This window comes from Phodopus roborovskii, unplaced genomic scaffold (assembly GCF_943737965.1).
Source record: "Phodopus roborovskii unplaced genomic scaffold, PHOROB, whole genome shotgun sequence".
Lineage (NCBI taxonomy): Eukaryota > Metazoa > Chordata > Mammalia > Rodentia > Cricetidae > Phodopus > Phodopus roborovskii.
The window spans coordinates 919,178-935,483 of NW_026126545.1; the positions used below are offsets into that span (position 1 = coordinate 919,178).

At 38.2% G+C, this 16,306-nt stretch overlaps 1 protein-coding gene across 1 annotated transcript in view; it reads left to right on the plus strand.

The window, feature by feature from the left end:
* Tmc1 (transmembrane channel like 1) overlaps nucleotides 1-16,306 on the plus strand; it is a 108,278-nt gene that overhangs the window by 90,407 nt on the left and 1,565 nt on the right. Inside the window, exons 13-17 of the mRNA XM_051200167.1 lie at nucleotides 3,408-3,475; nucleotides 6,942-7,181; nucleotides 10,724-10,849; nucleotides 14,861-14,939; nucleotides 15,098-15,149. Coding sequence (XP_051056124.1) covers nucleotides 3,408-3,475; nucleotides 6,942-7,181; nucleotides 10,724-10,849; nucleotides 14,861-14,939; nucleotides 15,098-15,149 — 565 coding nt within the window. The remainder of the gene's footprint in view (nucleotides 1-3,407; nucleotides 3,476-6,941; nucleotides 7,182-10,723; nucleotides 10,850-14,860; nucleotides 14,940-15,097; nucleotides 15,150-16,306) is intronic.

Consider the following 16,306-nt stretch of genomic DNA (forward strand, 5'->3'; position numbering starts at 1 on the left):
AGGCCAGAGGAGTCCCAGCATATCTCTTGTGCTTTCTTTTTAAACATTTATTCATTTATTTATTCTTATTTTATGTGGATGTGTGAGTGGAGTACTTACATGTTTTAATGTGCAATACGTGTGTATTAGTACCCACCTGAAAGGTGTTGGATCGTTTAGAACTGCAGTTACAGGTACTTGTGTGTGCTGGGAACTGAACTGAGGTCCTTTGTAACAAGTGTTCTTGACCACTGAGCTGTCTCTCCAGCTCCTCATTTTCTAGTCAGCTAGTTAGATGGCACATATCTCTTTCTAAATGACTTTGTGGAAGAATGAAGAACTAAGAACTTAAAAGGTTGAATTTGTTACATGTCCCATACTTGGCTAAATCCTGATACAAAAGAGACAACAGTTGAAGGTTTGATTTTAAAATGGCAACAAGAAGCTGTTCCAGGCCACAGATGGTACAGACCACCCAATAGAGCAGTTTTCAAATGTTTTTTTGGATCTCACAGGCTCTGGGCAAAAATCATGCTTCAGGCAAAAAAGTTTTGACAGAACAGAGCATTCCAGTAAACAGAGAGATCTGGAGCTCATATTGTCCAGCCAGATACAGCATTTGCTTTCTTCCTCCTCCCTGCCTCCCTGCCTCCCTGCCTCCCTGCCTCCCTGCCTCCCTGCCTCCCTGCCTCCCTGCCTCCCTGCCTCCCTGCCTCCCTGCCTCCCTGCCTCCCTGCCTCCCTGCCTCCCTGCCTCCCTGCCTCCCTGCCTCCCTGCCTCCCTGCCTCCCTGCCTCCCTGCCTCCCTGCCTCCCTGCCTCCCTTTTTCCTTTATTCCACCTCTCTCTCTCTCTCTCTCTCCTTTTTAAATCTATCTATACAGGCTCTTACAAACCCAGAGCTGGCCTCTGACTTGCTGTGTAGCTAAGAGTGATCTTGAACTTTCTGATCCTCTTGCCTCCACCTCCCAAATGCTCAGATTACAGGCATGCACCACTATACCTATTTTGTTCGGGGGCTAGGGTATACAGCTGGGATTTTGTGCATGTCAGGTAAGTGCTATATATCAGCTAAGTTACTCCCATAGACTTGAGATGAAGGGTACTTTTTTGTTGTTGATTTTAGAGCATAAGCTTTAGGATAAACCTTTTGTGCCCTGTGAACATTACACTTTCAGAAAAACTTGAGACTAAATACTCTAGCACTGTCTTGAATAAGTTTATATTGAAATTATCCAGGTCATCTTTGTCCTTACTGGACACACGGGGCTGTTCTTCATTATGTCTCATCTTACCATTTTATCATGCTTAAGCATTATTATTCTGTCACATTTGTTCTTTATGTCCTGGATCTGTTTCAAGGTAGATTTCCACATTTTTAAGTTGCGAAGGAAAAATAGTATTGCTTCTGGGGAAAGTGATATAAATGAGGCTTGAATCATAAGATGTTAGAACAGAAGCCTTGATAAGGATAGCTTTGTTGGGCATTCAAACCAGAGACCTATTCTATCTTCTTACATGTGCCCAACATGATTTAAGTTACTTCTTTGACAATTTCAGACGTGTATATAATACATTCTGGTTATTCTCTCTTTCTACCCTTTTGATTACCACCCTGCCCCTGATTTCTTAGGCATAAATAAAATTGAGATTCTTTGGTCATTGTGGTATGCTTATATATATGTGCCCATGTGTCTGTTATGTACATGTATGTATGTATGCGCATGTGTGAATATATGTGTATTTGTGTATGAGTATACATTATTTTTGTATGTATGTGTCCATGCTAATATGTGTGCATATATATATATATATATATATATGTGTGTGTGTGTGTGTGTGTGTGTGTATGTATGTGTATGTATGAGTATGTTAAGGGATGGAGTTATTGGGATTGAAGAGCATAGAATCTACAGTTTTGTTAGGAAACTGCCACTCTCCATGTTTCTCTCACACAATCTTCTTGGCCTTCTTAATTCCTATACTCAATTTATCTCAGATTAAGAAGGAGCCAATTGTATTGTCCATCCTAATTAGCATGAAGTCCATTGACTTAGAAGCTTTCCTACTAGGATAGCTAATGTATTATCAGCAAGTCTTTGGATGGGCTGCCCTTGGACAGAGACCTATTGCAACACTATTGGGAGACCTCTACTTAAGACCAGCTTGGAGCTGCTGTCCTGCACTGGACAGGAATGTTTATGGCATGGTAACTGGGCATTCAGTTTAGTATTTCCTGTATTTTATTATATTTCTTTTTTTGTATTTACTTTTTTATAAAGTTAAATAATTTTGGGTTTCTTAAAAATAATACATTAATACACTTAATAGTAGACTATTATATACTTTTGTTTAACATTAGAGCATAGTTTTCACTGATATAATTGTCTTCCAAACTTTTCAAAGTTTTTAGCAGCCGTATATCATGGTACAAGTATATTGTATGTATCTAATATTGTTCACATAAATGGCTTCATCATTTCTTGTTAAAATTTACCAACATTTCAGATAACATTGTTAAGACAAATTCCTACAAATGGACTTACCAGATCAAAGATAGTGAGATTTTGAAAGCCTTAAAATGTACTGTTAACTGGATTTCAGGAATTTGGCTCAGTGTTTAGCTGTGGGTGTCTGCTTCTGTTTCCATCAGCTACTAGATGAGGGCTTATGATGGCAAATACGTTAGTTAGCAATCACATTATTAGGGAAGGACATTTAAGACAGCCTTTCTACTGTTGCTCAGATTGTTAGTTGGGGTCATCCTTGTAAGTCTCTGGACATTTCTCTATAGTCAGTTTTCTCTTCAAACCTATAATGGATCCTTCTATTATGGTGTCTTTTTTTTTTCTCTCTCTCTCTCATCACTTTGATCCCTCCTGGAAGGCATCACCCTCCCTGTGGAGTGGGAGGGTGGAATGGGAAGGGGGTTATGGGGCATGGGAAGGAGAGAAGGAGAGGGAACTTGGATCAATATGTAAAATAAGAAATAACAATAATAATAATAATAATGAACTTTTAAGCTGTTTCTAATGAAAAGATTTAGGTTTTACATGTGTCAACAGGTAGAAGAGAGTGCCCTGCCATATTTTCACCTGGGGATTTCTCACACATACCATGGGCACATGTGTGGAGTTTTTTGTTTTTGCTTTTTGTGATAGTAGTGGTCTTTTACCACCATGTAGGGCCTCCAGATTGAATGTAAATTGTCAGGCTTGGCAGCAAGCACACTTTACCAATGAAGCCATTTTACCAACCCCATGACTGGTTTTCAAAATGAGTCTTTATATGTTGAAAAATGTTATATGTATCCTAGTCATTATTCTGCTACTGTTGTTGAAGGAGAAGTAGTAGACTTGGGTATGTTGATGTGAAACCACTTGCTGATTGCTTTCAGTTTGAAATGCTAACCCAGTGTGTGTGTTTTCAGCCTTCATACACAGAATTTGACATCAGTGGCAATGTCCTCGCGCTGATCTTCAACCAAGGCATGATCTGGTATGTCAGTTGTTGGACTTTTAAGCATGCAGGGAAAAGTCTCTAAGGTCATTGCTATAGAAGGAAATACTGCTATGTCTAGAAAAGATCCCAGTGTGTGGATTCCAGCTCTTTATTTTTCTAGGTAGAGATGAGTGGTGTGGAAAGCATAATTTTTTTTCATATTTTCTGTCATCAGCCTGTTTGTCAAAGTTCTCCTTCAATAAACACTGGGAGTTTGTGCTCTTTTTGCTTGATTGATTTGAAGATTCTTTTCTTTCATCCTGTCACACCAGGATTGAAGAGGAAACCATCACTCATCAATGGTCAGTCACTAGCTCCTGTAAGGAATGAGCTGTTGTACATGGCTTTTGAAAAAAATGGATACACTAAAAGCATATTTGATAACTATTTTTTTTAAATCTTACCAAATCCAGCAGCTTATAGAACTAGATACAACACACATTTTAGGAAGTTCAAGTTAAAAATAAGATCTTCATTTTGTAATGTGTTGAGCAGGGCCATTTGCACAGGGGAATTTTTATTTTGATGTGAAAAGATTGTCATCTCTTCTATTAAGTGGAGGCATTTTCACTATAAATTCTGACAGGCTATGATAAGTTGATAGAATGAAAACCAGTTTTGAGTTTTAAAAATTGAATTACAGCATGGAATTCATCTGGGGATAATGTGTCTTAGAATCTGTCACTCTCTGTGAGCATCCCACCTTACAGGCAGTTACAGGGAAGCGTCTCTTTCTTCCTGGGAACATGTGCTTAAGACTAACTACACCACTGTCCTATCACAGGTGCCAAGATAGTTTTAGCTGGTGTTTTCTTTCTTTTTCTTTTTTTTTAAATTAATTTCACATACCATTCAAATGTTTCAATCAGACTCATTAGACCCAATGTATGTTGTTAGAGCCTGGGACCCTTTTCAAACATGGAATCCATTCTGCTTCAGTAGCACAAGGGTCATTTCCTAGCCTCCATAATTCTGCCAATGAGACCTGTTGGATTTTTGCCTCCATAGGTGAACCAGAACAAATAATACAAAAAATACATTTTTTTTTTGTTGTTGTTGTTGTCAGGTCAAACATAGTTAAGAATGTAATTTCTGTCCCCTTCCTTACTTTCTACTTTTTGTAAATGTGGCTCCTGTATCCATAGGATTTCTAAGGAGTAGAACACATCCTTTATTCTCCATGTAAGGAAGAATGAAAAGGAGGTCTAACCTGAGGACTCACAGGCCCAGGAGAGTGAGGGAGCAGCTCCAATGGGTTCTGATCCTTCACCTCCCAGAGGAGAAGCATCTCCCATGGCAGAAAGTGGGCAGCACAACTACTATAATGGTGCAAAACTTCTTCCTCCATCCATACAGTGCCATCAATACCTCTGGACTGTTGATACCACCAGTGCAGGCTTATGCTGAATGTCCATTGTGTTCTTTCAGAGCTAACACAATAGATTGGTCTAGAAATCACTTTTATTGTCAGAAAAGCCATTGTCATTGCTACCCTGATGGATTTTGCTTGTAATTTCGTGACTAGTTTGCCATTGTTCATACTACAATACTGAGAAAATATAATTGCTTTTTACAGTTTGTTAATGGAAAGAAAGCTGTGCATGCTTGAAATCTCTGTATTGCCACTTTGTGTTCATTCTTTTACACTGGTCAGGCTTGCTTCTGGCGAATTTGAGTAGGACTTTATGTATAAGAGTGTACTTTTAGGAAAGTCTAGCTGATAATGTCTTCATGTGATCATCTATTATTGGCCAAAATAAGACACATATACAACTCTGAGTTTTAGAACAAGGTGGACCTGATCAGCCCCAGGTACTAAGCTTCGTAATTTGAATTAACCAAAGACAATTGGTTACTTATTATTTTTTTTTTGAACACCAACTTCTCTCTAGTTATATAATGATGTGTAGCAAAGGTACATAGTGATGTTTTAAAATCTATTTTCCCATTAAAAAATAACTTCTTACAAAGTTTTCAGTCTGTTCAGTATTACATCATTTAGATTTGTTGCTTGGCACACAAACAGGATAATTGACATTGTGGCATGATTTCACTTTTCAAATGAAAGAGTTGACTTTAGGATGGTTCATGTGTAATAAGATAATTTCTTTCTCCATGCTTAAAAATGTCTCTTTAGTATACAAAATGTTCATTGACTTAGTTTCTTAGTTTTTACTCCCTGTTATGATTAAAATACTCTGATAAAAGCAGTTTGTAGGACCAATAACTTATTATATCTCACAGTTCCAGGTGACATCAGAGATGTCAAGGTAGCAGGAACTTGAAAAAGCTAGTCATATTGCATTTATAATACAAAGCAGAGAACAATGAATGAATACACATATATGTGCGTGTCTTGTTCCAGTTTAAGATCCCTTGCCTAGGGAATAGTGCCACCCATAATGGGAAGGCCTTTCCACGTAATGTAATCAAGATAAATCCCCACAGACATACCCATAAGTCAGCCTGATCTAAACAATCTCTCATTGATATTCTTCCCCAGCTGTTACTAATTTGTGTCAGGGTAACAATTAAAACTAACCACAGTTAGTTAAGTAGCTACTGTATACTTAGAAAATACAAACTATTAAAACTAACGTTCTGAAGGCTTTATTATAGTTGGGACAGTTTAAGAAATAGGGCTCTGCTCTATCTATAAAGTAAGTACAGAGTTATTTTTGGTTTTTGACTGATATAGTGAAACTCAGATTACTGTACAAAAGAACTTTCTCATTAAGCTAAACTGAAATTACTTTTTCTGGAGTGACATCAAGTAAAAATAACATCACCTAAATAGTTCCAGTTCAAAATAATATTTTATAGTACTTTTTAAAAGTCAGATACACAAATCAGTGTGTTTTCGATGGTAATAAGAACTAAGTTTAAATGGATAGCATGGAATTCAGTATAGTGTTAGATAAGTATCTTTCCCATCAGTTCTAAAACACTGTAGTTACTATGAAAATAAAACAGTATTACAACACATTCTTTTCTCTTTCACTGGCAAAAATTATCTGTGGAAAAAAATGACCAACCCAAGAATATGGGTTTTTTGAACAGGAGAGTTCTTAAAGGTCTATTATTTGAAAACTTCTATTTTGAAATGTGCTAGTCAATGATAGGAATATTAGAGGGAATTGAGTTTACTAAGAGTAGAAGAAAGAAGGAAGCAAAATAATTGAAACATTTGTTTCATCTTGGTTTTTGTATTTGCTAATGAAACAGATTTGGTTTATGACAATTTCTATGGAATAATTACATAAAATGCACAAAAAAGGGAAAATGGTAAAACATATTTGAAAAATGGAAGCAGGCTAGTCAGGAATATTTATAGACATGGTCTTTATGGTTGTGGCTAGCAACAAGGTTTTTGATTTTGGTAAGAGGAGCAATGTAAAATGAGCAGATCCTGTGTCACATAGCAATGGACTTGGAATTGATCAGTGTTTTGATTCCTTTCTAGGATGGGCTCCTTCTTTGCCCCTAGCCTTCCAGGCATCAACATCCTCCGGCTCCACACATCCATGTATTTCCAGTGCTGGGCTGTGATGTGCTGCAATGTTCCTGAGGCCAGAGTCTTTAAAGCTTCCAGATCCAACAACTTCTACCTTGGCATGCTGTTGCTCATCCTTTTCTTGTCCACGATGCCTGTCCTATACATGATCGTCTCTCTCCCACCATCTTTTGATTGTGGGCCCTTCAGGTCTCGTATTTAAGATTTGACTCAAACACAGTATTCATTTTGGGTTGAAATGGGAATGGCTGCTCACTGTATAGACTTTTAAAAACACGGCATTTGGTAGAAATGAGATTCTTTGGTAGTCATGTCATCATGTGACATGGAGCATCTCAGACAATTTCCATCTATTGCCTCACTTGATAGACATAAAGGAAAATATAGATGCCAAGTCCTGCTATTTCCATATTTGGGAGAGCCAAGAGTAATACTTGACACTCTTAGTCTAGACATGTTTTCTCGATGCTATAACATCATCACACCCATACATAAATAAGCTGTGGTTAGATTTCATGTGGACCTTGAAAAAAGTATATTTACTACCCATCAAATAATCAGTGGGATTATTGTTAAATAATGATACAAGTTGAAAGCAAGTTGTATAATTTGTGATCCAAAAAGACTCTATGAATTGAAAAGTGGTATGCTCCTTAGTTCTACATCTGTTTTCTACCTATGTGTCACTCAAATCAGTAATCAAAGCTCAGCAAAGCACTTTGATTTGTTAAAGCTAGCTTTTCTACAGTTACACCCATCAATGCAATCTTGAAAACAGGATTTCATTCAAAGCTACTCATGAGCTTATCACAAGTTCCCTAGTTACCTGTACATGTTACTGGCCAGCATGCATTTGATATGAAGAGAATGTGAAGGCATGAAGCCTTGTAAATGCCAGATTCAATGCTCTAATGGTTAAATAGAACTGTTCTTTTGTGGTGTCACACCCAAGAGATTTCTGAAGTCAGAAGGTTTGTTGCCTAAGTATAAAGGGGGCATGTTTTCACACCCATAAAATTGCCGCAGTTATCTTTCTGAGAATAGTTGAGAACTAGTTGGTGTCTATCAGATTTGGGTAACTGAAATTAATAAGTTCTTCCACATCTCTTTCTCTAAGTGTTTGCTTGTACACTTGTGTGTGAATGTGCAAGCATACATATGCTCGCATATCTGTTGGCAAGTAGGCTGAAATAAATAATGCAGACAGTGACATCTGGAGACTAAATAGGAAATTACAGTCTTGGAGTTGACATCTTAATCTGAAAGCAAAATTGAAATAACAAGCCTTTGAGAAAGAAGTCTTCCTTTGGCTGAAACTCACCCTTGTGACTTTGAAACTCAGATATGTTTTAACTAGGAAGTTGACCTTCATCCTTCCCAGCAAAACACTAGAAAGACCTTTGCTCTTTTACAAAGTGTGAGGGAAACGTAAAAGCCAAGCTGGTTAGTGAGACAACTGGATTTAGACTTAAATTACCAGGCAGAAACAAGCAACAATTATACAAGTTCAGCTTCTTAAGTTGCATTCCCTTTGGATTTCTGTCTTCCTGGGTTTCTCAGCAATACCAACTTATACCAATTTTTTTTTTTTTTTTACTGGGAAACAAATGATGGCAAGAATGGCATAGTATGTGACTTTTACCATAAATTTTTGATGTGCACATTTAGATGCAATGATTATGAATAATTTCCCTCTTTTCCAGGAAAAAACAATTAGGACTCCCTTCCTCCCCACTCCACCACCCCCACGTTCACTCCAAGGAATGAGACCAGGAGTCACATCTCCTGTGGTTTGCTACCCTTAGGTGTTGAGGTAGGCTCCTGTTGAGGGAAGGCTCCTAGATCATATCTGGTTTCTGGTTGGGCAGTAAACCAGCAACAGGAAAGTTGAAGGAGGTTAATGTGAAACTAGAATTTTGTTCTCTGACTTGAACTTTAGTACACTAGTTCTGTCTGGTTGTTTTCAGACTACTGGTGGGTTTTCAGATAAGATGTTCTACAGCCCACTCAACTATCCAGCAAAACAATTTGATGAGCTTTTCCAGAACATTCTGCTATTTTCTAGAAAATTGTTAAAACCATTATTAGAGAGATTTAATTTATACTTTTTATAATTTTAAAGCTATTTCTTTGTTAATAATTTGAAGAAAATATTTCTAATTGTTCAGCCATGTTGCCTCCAATCTGATAGTCTCTTCACACCTACATGAATAACTCTGAAGTTTATAGTTCTTCAATTTCCCCTGATTTTCTTATATTGTAGCAATTTTATGTTTTTCTTCCTGAAAAACAATCATCCTTTACAACATAAAAAGTTTAGAAATATTTAGCAATTAAATATTGTTCATAAGCTGTTGGTGCAAGCCTTTAATCCCAGTACTTGGGAGGCAGAGGCAGGCAGATTTCTGTGAGTTTGAGGCTAGCTTGGTCTATAGAGCTAGTTCCTGGACAGTCTCCAAAGCAATACAGAGAAACCCTGTCTTGAAGCAACAACAACAACAACAATAATACTTTTCATACTCCCAAGGATCCAAAACAATAATAACACCAAGCATTTTGGCATTTGTTCAAGTTTGTTCCAGTTTGTCTGTTCATGTTTAAAAGTCTCCAGTTATCACAGTGTTTGACATTACTGTCACCATTAGTCACTTAGATTTTATGTGTCAGCTATAATATGTCTTTAGTAAAGGAAAATATTATAATCCATAGTCTAATAACTACTTGAGGCCATACCATGTCTGTTAAAAGATAGTATTTGCCCAATCTGAAGTTGGGGGAATAAAAAAAACAAAAAACAACAACAACAACAACAAAAAAAAAAACCCATCTGATCTGGAGATCGTGGGGCATATGCATTTTGTTTAAATATTAAAAGATTAAAAACCAAAAGTGAACACATACATACATACACATACACACACACACACACACACACACACACACACACACACACACACATCTTAAACTGAAAATATGCCCATTTTGCTTTTCTGTGAATTTCAAAATTTTATAGTAGGATCGATATACATATTCAAAGGGAGTAACTTGGCACCATGAATAGTTCACTGATTCTAGACACTTTTCTAGTTCAGAGGAACTGATTTTCCTTTAACCTAAACCCTTAGCTGGTTTTTTTCTGGGAGCTGTCCAGCATCAGAGACCTGAGGGTGCAAGGCTCCTCCTCCAGGAGTGTAGCTGCCTACTTAGACCTCAGATAAGTGAAGTCTGATGGGCAAAGAGTAGAAGCTGTGGTGTGAAATGAGATGTTGCGTTATTTGTAGACTTCATTCCACCAGTCTATTATTTCTTGTTCTCATTCCCAAAGCCAATTAAAAATTGAGTGTCCTGCATTCTGAGTTCAGAGCGAGCTTCCTCCCAGAGCAGCTGGCTTGGGAGGGATTTGCCACACATAAAATACTATTCAATCAAAATGTTAGCAGTATTAAAAAATCTTCTAAAGCTGTGAGTAATTTTCCTAAGTGCTCTCTCTCTCTCTCTCTCTCTCTCTCTCTCTCTCTCTCTCTCTCTCTCTCTGTGTGTGTGTTAGGATGAGACTGCCTGCTCATCTTGTAGTCTTCTGTTAACAAGATGTGGTCAGAATAGATGGGCTGCTTACTATCAGATCTTAACCCTCAAGAGAACCTATGTAGTGTTAGAGAATATTTTCTTATCTCACTGTAATCATATGTTTTACATTTGTTTTAAATTCAACCCTCCAATACCACCACCAGTGGTAAAAACAGGATGTTTGAAGTCATTGGTGAGACCCTGGAACATGATTTCCCGAGCTGGATGGCGAAGATCCTCAGGCAGCTTTCTAACCCCGGCCTGGTCATTGCAGTCGTTCTGGTGATGGCGTATGTGTTTGTTCTCAGGCTCCTTCTCCTCCACAAAGGGTGGGGTTGTAACCTAACCAAATGCATTGCTGACTACATGATGGTGGGTGTGAAATGATGCCAGCCATCTTCTGCTCCTGCTGGATGAGATTCACAGCCATCTGCATCTGTCTCTGCCTCCCTAGAATTATAAGATTTGTTCCCAAGTACTGAAAATAATTATCAGTAAACAGCTAAAGCAAGGGAAACATAAATGCTAAATCTAATCAGCATGTTGAGTTTTCCTTTGCAGCAGGGCCCCCACCTCTCGTTCCATAAAGCAGATGGCTGTGAATACAGAAATGATGAGCTCTGTGTTAATATTCGCCTTGGGAACCCATTAGGCTATATTTTAGGGCTAAAGGCCCAAGGAGCATTAAAAATCAATCCATTATTTTTTTTTTAGAGTGCTGTCAATAACTATGCCTCCATAGTAACAGAGTCAGAGAAACAAGCCGTCTTTCAGTTATCTGAGACTATCCCTGCAAAGTCAGGGTGATTTGCAAACAGACACTGAGCAGAAGAATTTCCTCTCACTGGCTTTGGACTTTGGGCTCCTGTATTACAAAGTATTTGTTTTCTTGAAAAACTAAGAGAGACACTCTCCTCTTTACCTGCTAGCCCCATTCTAATGAGAACATCTGCTTTAGGTCAAGGGCACCAAGCATGAAGTCCCTTCCAGGGATGCTGTTACCCACAGGATTGAAGTGGAGGACTGAACAAAAATTAGAGCTGAAACTCCAACTAGCTTGAAATAAACAAGCTGGCTGCTGAACTAGTTATCACAGCTATTCTTCGTGGACATGTTCAAGCTCATAGTCACAGAAAGTGGTGTGAACAAGGCCCATCTTCACTTTTATAAATTAACAAACATGCTCATTCCTAAGTGAGATGCATACTGACAGATAAAGTGGGACACAGACAGACCCTTTCCAGTAAATTCAATGTCCACACCTTTATATGGCAGCTCCTTACAGATGGGAGCGATACTAACTCAGAGCTAATTCAACAGTAACAAAGATGACTGTTATACATCATAACCTTATTAAGAATCAGAGTTGGTCTCTAGATTAAACATGTGAGAAGCATCATTCACCAGGTGGCTCTTGAATCGATTTTCTTTCTCCACAATTTCTTGAGAATGTGGTTTTTGAGAACATGTTAACCAGGATCCTGTAGCCTTTGGTTCCAAGACTCTTTAATAGTAAAGATGAGATCTTGTCTGACACACAGACAGAAAGACAGACTGACAGACCACAAAGGGCAGCTTTTGCTACTACATTCATAATTTACTGTGAGATTTGTTTTCAAACAAAGGGGCAACACTATTGCAATGCCTGTCTCTAAAGATCCTCCACACTTCCTCAGAAATTTATGCTTCTGTTGCCTTAGGTACCCGACAGTGACTAATTTTTACCAAAAATAATCATAAGGAATAGCTGCAGTAATCACATTATCATTAGCACATGGATGATCTGCTCATAAATGGGGTGTTTGATCAGTGTAACAAAGACTCACTTCTCCCTCTTGCACTGGTTCCTTCTGCTCATTTGAACCTAGAAAATTTGGAATCAGTGGGACTCTCAGAAGGCCTAAAAGTCACTTGTAGGGAATGGCTCAGGGTGTTCAAAAACTGTTGATATCATAACACAACACTGTAGACCTCAACAGGTGTTGAGACTCATCTGTAGCTATCCTGGGACACTTGTGGCTCAGTGGTCAAAACTTGGCATATCAGGAGGCTCAGGGCATATTCTTAAAGATCCAGAAGTAGATAGTGGAGGACAAGAAGCAAAATTGGTTGTGACTGTTGCTAGTTTCCCTTGTTCCTCCAGGTCCCGCTGCCCTTCTCAGGTCCAAATAAACACAGACGCTATATTAATTATAAATCTGTTGGCCGATGGCTAGGGCTACTTATTGGTGAGCTCTGTCTTAATAACTCGTTTCTATAAATCTAAGTATTTCCACGCGGTCTTGAACCTGTTACTCCTTTGGCAGCCTACAAGGTGACCATGAGTGACGCTCTCACTCTGCTTACCTTTCCCAGAATTCTTCTTGTCTCCTAGACCCACCTATCGTCCTGCCTCATTGACCAAACAGTGTTTTACTCATTAACCAGTAAGAGAAACATATATATGTAGAAGGACAACCCCCATTACATGACAAATACTTAAACATCCAAAGATGTGCTGGGTGGTGGTGGCACACACCTTTAATCTCAGCACTTGGGAGGCAGAGGCAGGCAGATCTCAGTGAGTTCAAGACCAGCCTAGTTTACAAAGCAAGTTCCAGGATAGCCAGGACTATTACACAGAGAAACTTTATCTTGAAAAATCAAGAAAAAAAGAAAAAAAATCTAAAGAGCATTCTTGGTTCAAGAACTAAAGAAAGCATTCTAGGGTACCAACTCTGACATGTGAGCCATGGTTTCACAGTACTTCACACAGAGAAAAAGTGGCAGCATGAGGGTTAAAAAGGTGTCATCAAGGGAGTTGAATTTTGATCTAAGTTGTGGACATAAAATCCACATTGCAGTTTACCCCTGAAATTTTTCTAAACTCCATGGTCCTGTATTCTTTCAAGAGGCCCTAACAATTGCCATGGGTTTTTATTACTATTAATTAGAGAATATTACAAGCATTAGAATTGCCCAGTAGATTATATTAGATCCACTTGGATGCTTTTCAGTAGTCACACAGCATTTAGGTTAGTTTTCTGTTAAGTGCTCTCAGTGAATGTGAGGCAAGGAAATATATGCAAGGCACACTCATTTAAGATGCATAGAGAATCACAGAACTGAAAATGATTTGTGAGAGAGTTACATTTACCTATGTCCAGAAAAATTCTTATTCTATGCAGAGAGAGACAGAAACGCAGACACACAGAGAGAATTTCATGCCAGATGTTGTCCCAGATGTTTTCATGTATGCAATTTCAGGCAAATTCTACTAACCACAGAAGAGATAAACCCAACTAAACTGTGTCAATAGTTATGCTGCCAGCACCAGATGGCTCATAAAGGATAGTCTCTGGCATGTGGGTGGGCAGAGAAAATGTGTTTAATCTCCAGTTATTTGTAGTGAGGCCAGCACCCGCTATCTTTCCTTTTTACTACAGTTGCCCTTTGCGGGTTCATTTTGCCTAAAGAGAAAATGAGGATATTTATTTTGTTAGAATTGTTGAGCTGGAATTTGCTTTTTCTAGAAATGTAAATGACATTTAAAATCCGAAATTATTCTTTGGTGCAATAGTTTCCTTTTGAGGGAGGGAGAAATGCAAATGTTGTATTCTATTTGTGTGTGTGGGGGGGGATCCATGTTAACGGAGTTATGCCCTTGAGAATTGTAGTCTTGGTTGCAAAGGCTAACAGGCCAAATATGGAGTTCCAGGTGTAAATATTTAACATATTACCTAAACACCAGCAGACCTGAAGTTTTCAATGATGCTATTTCCATTGTTTAGAAGAGGATTTTAATCAGAATTTAAGCTGATGGTAATACACTTCCAAGAAGCTAATATTGGTCCCTGTGGAATGATGGATGGCATCCTAGGTGGCACGTTCAAAACCTTTGAGTCAACTTTCAGGCTTTGTCCTAGTCATTGTCTAATGTTAACTATACTTCATTTCAGTGATAGTGGGGAGTGAACCTATAGCTTTACTCATGATAGACAAGTGATCTGCTACTATATCCTGAAGGTCTAAGTAAGTTTCCTTACCTGACCTTGAACTTGCAATGTAGCCTATCCAGTGAACACGAAATCCTCTTGCTTCAGCCTCTCTCCTAAGTAAATAGGAATCTCCAGACATGGATATTAAGTATACCTCTTTACTTCTCTGGACTCCAGTCCTTACATACAGAATATAATCTTTTGATTAGAAAGTAACTTGTATCCATTTTATGCTAGCATTGGTTAATATAGTAACAAGGAGGATAATGGGAAACTGAGAAATGCCAACAATTTTATTTTATTCTATTTTATTTTTTAATTTAGTTTGACCATCTATTATCTCAATGCTACTGCCAAGGGCCAGAAAGCAGCAAATCTGGATCTAAAAAAGAAGATGAAAATGGTACAATACAATTGTGTGTGTGTGTGTGTGTGTTATAACATGTTTACCAATGTCAACTAGAAGAAATCTGAATGTAGTCCTCTCTCTCTCTCTCTCTCTCTCTCTCTCTCTCTCTCTCTCTCTCTCTCTCTCTCTCTCTCTCTCTCTCTATTGTGCAGCAAGCATTGGAGAACAAACTGCGAAACAAGAAAATGGCAGCTGCTCGAGCAGGTTGGTGATATGTTCTTATTTGGATGTTTTGTGTTCCTAAGAGTACACTTCCTTTCTCCACATGAGGCATTTGATGGCCAGCTCAACATTACACTCAGCAGTTTATCACATGGTTTGCATCATTGATTGTCTAAGATCTTCCCAGGCTTCTATCTAAGTGGTTGATTTCTCTTTCATGGGAGGAGGATTAGAGAAAAGGATGGAAAAGTTAAACAGTGTGAACTTAGGAACACAGATGAAAAATTGGTCTTAAAACCTGACACAAACAATGAATACTTCTCTCTGGTCATATGCAGATAGCAAATGCCATAGGACATATTTTGAGTAGTGTTATAAGTGGGAAAATTGGAAGGATACCAAAGGGATCCTATTCTGAACCATCTTCACCATCAGAAGAATTTTTTTTTTATTTTTAATCTAAATTGTCACCTTTACTTTTATTATTTTCTCAGCACTGAGGGTCATTCCAGTGCTGTACTATAAAACTGTGTCCTCAGATCTCTTTATTTGTTTATTTTGAAGTGGGCTGTCACTGTGTTTCCTAGGCTGGCCTTGTAGTCACTCTATCCAAGGCTTTCCTTGAATTTGCAAGGCTTTGGCCTACCAAACAACTAGGATTGTAGTTTATGACAGCAGACTGGCTACATTGCATTTTATTTTTTTTATTTATTTATTTTTATTTAATTTTATATAACAAAGTCCAATTAAATGAAAACAAACATTTATACACAATATTTGGGAATTTGGGCGTCGTTCTTTCCAAACTACTTCCTGCTGGTAAGGGGCGCTGTCTTGGGGGATTCGAAGAAGATTCAGATATACTAGCTGTAGTCTGTAGGGCTGTTTTGTCCAGCTGTTTGGAACTGGATGGCATTCTCCTACATATGGTATTGTGGTGGGGGGTTGGGAGGGGAGGGTGTTTAGAGTACATGGGAGAGGGCAGAGAGGGCTACATTGCATTTTAAACCTCTGCAATATTTAAAATACAATTGGCCTTCCACCTGTTGAGTGTTTGCATCTACAGGCATAACCAACTATGTCTGTAAATATTCAGAAAAGTAAATTGCAAATGTACTGGGTATAAAACCTTTTTATTTACAATCTCTATTCAACAGTATTACAAGGAGGATTTGTGTATCTGTGGTGGTGAGTGTAGA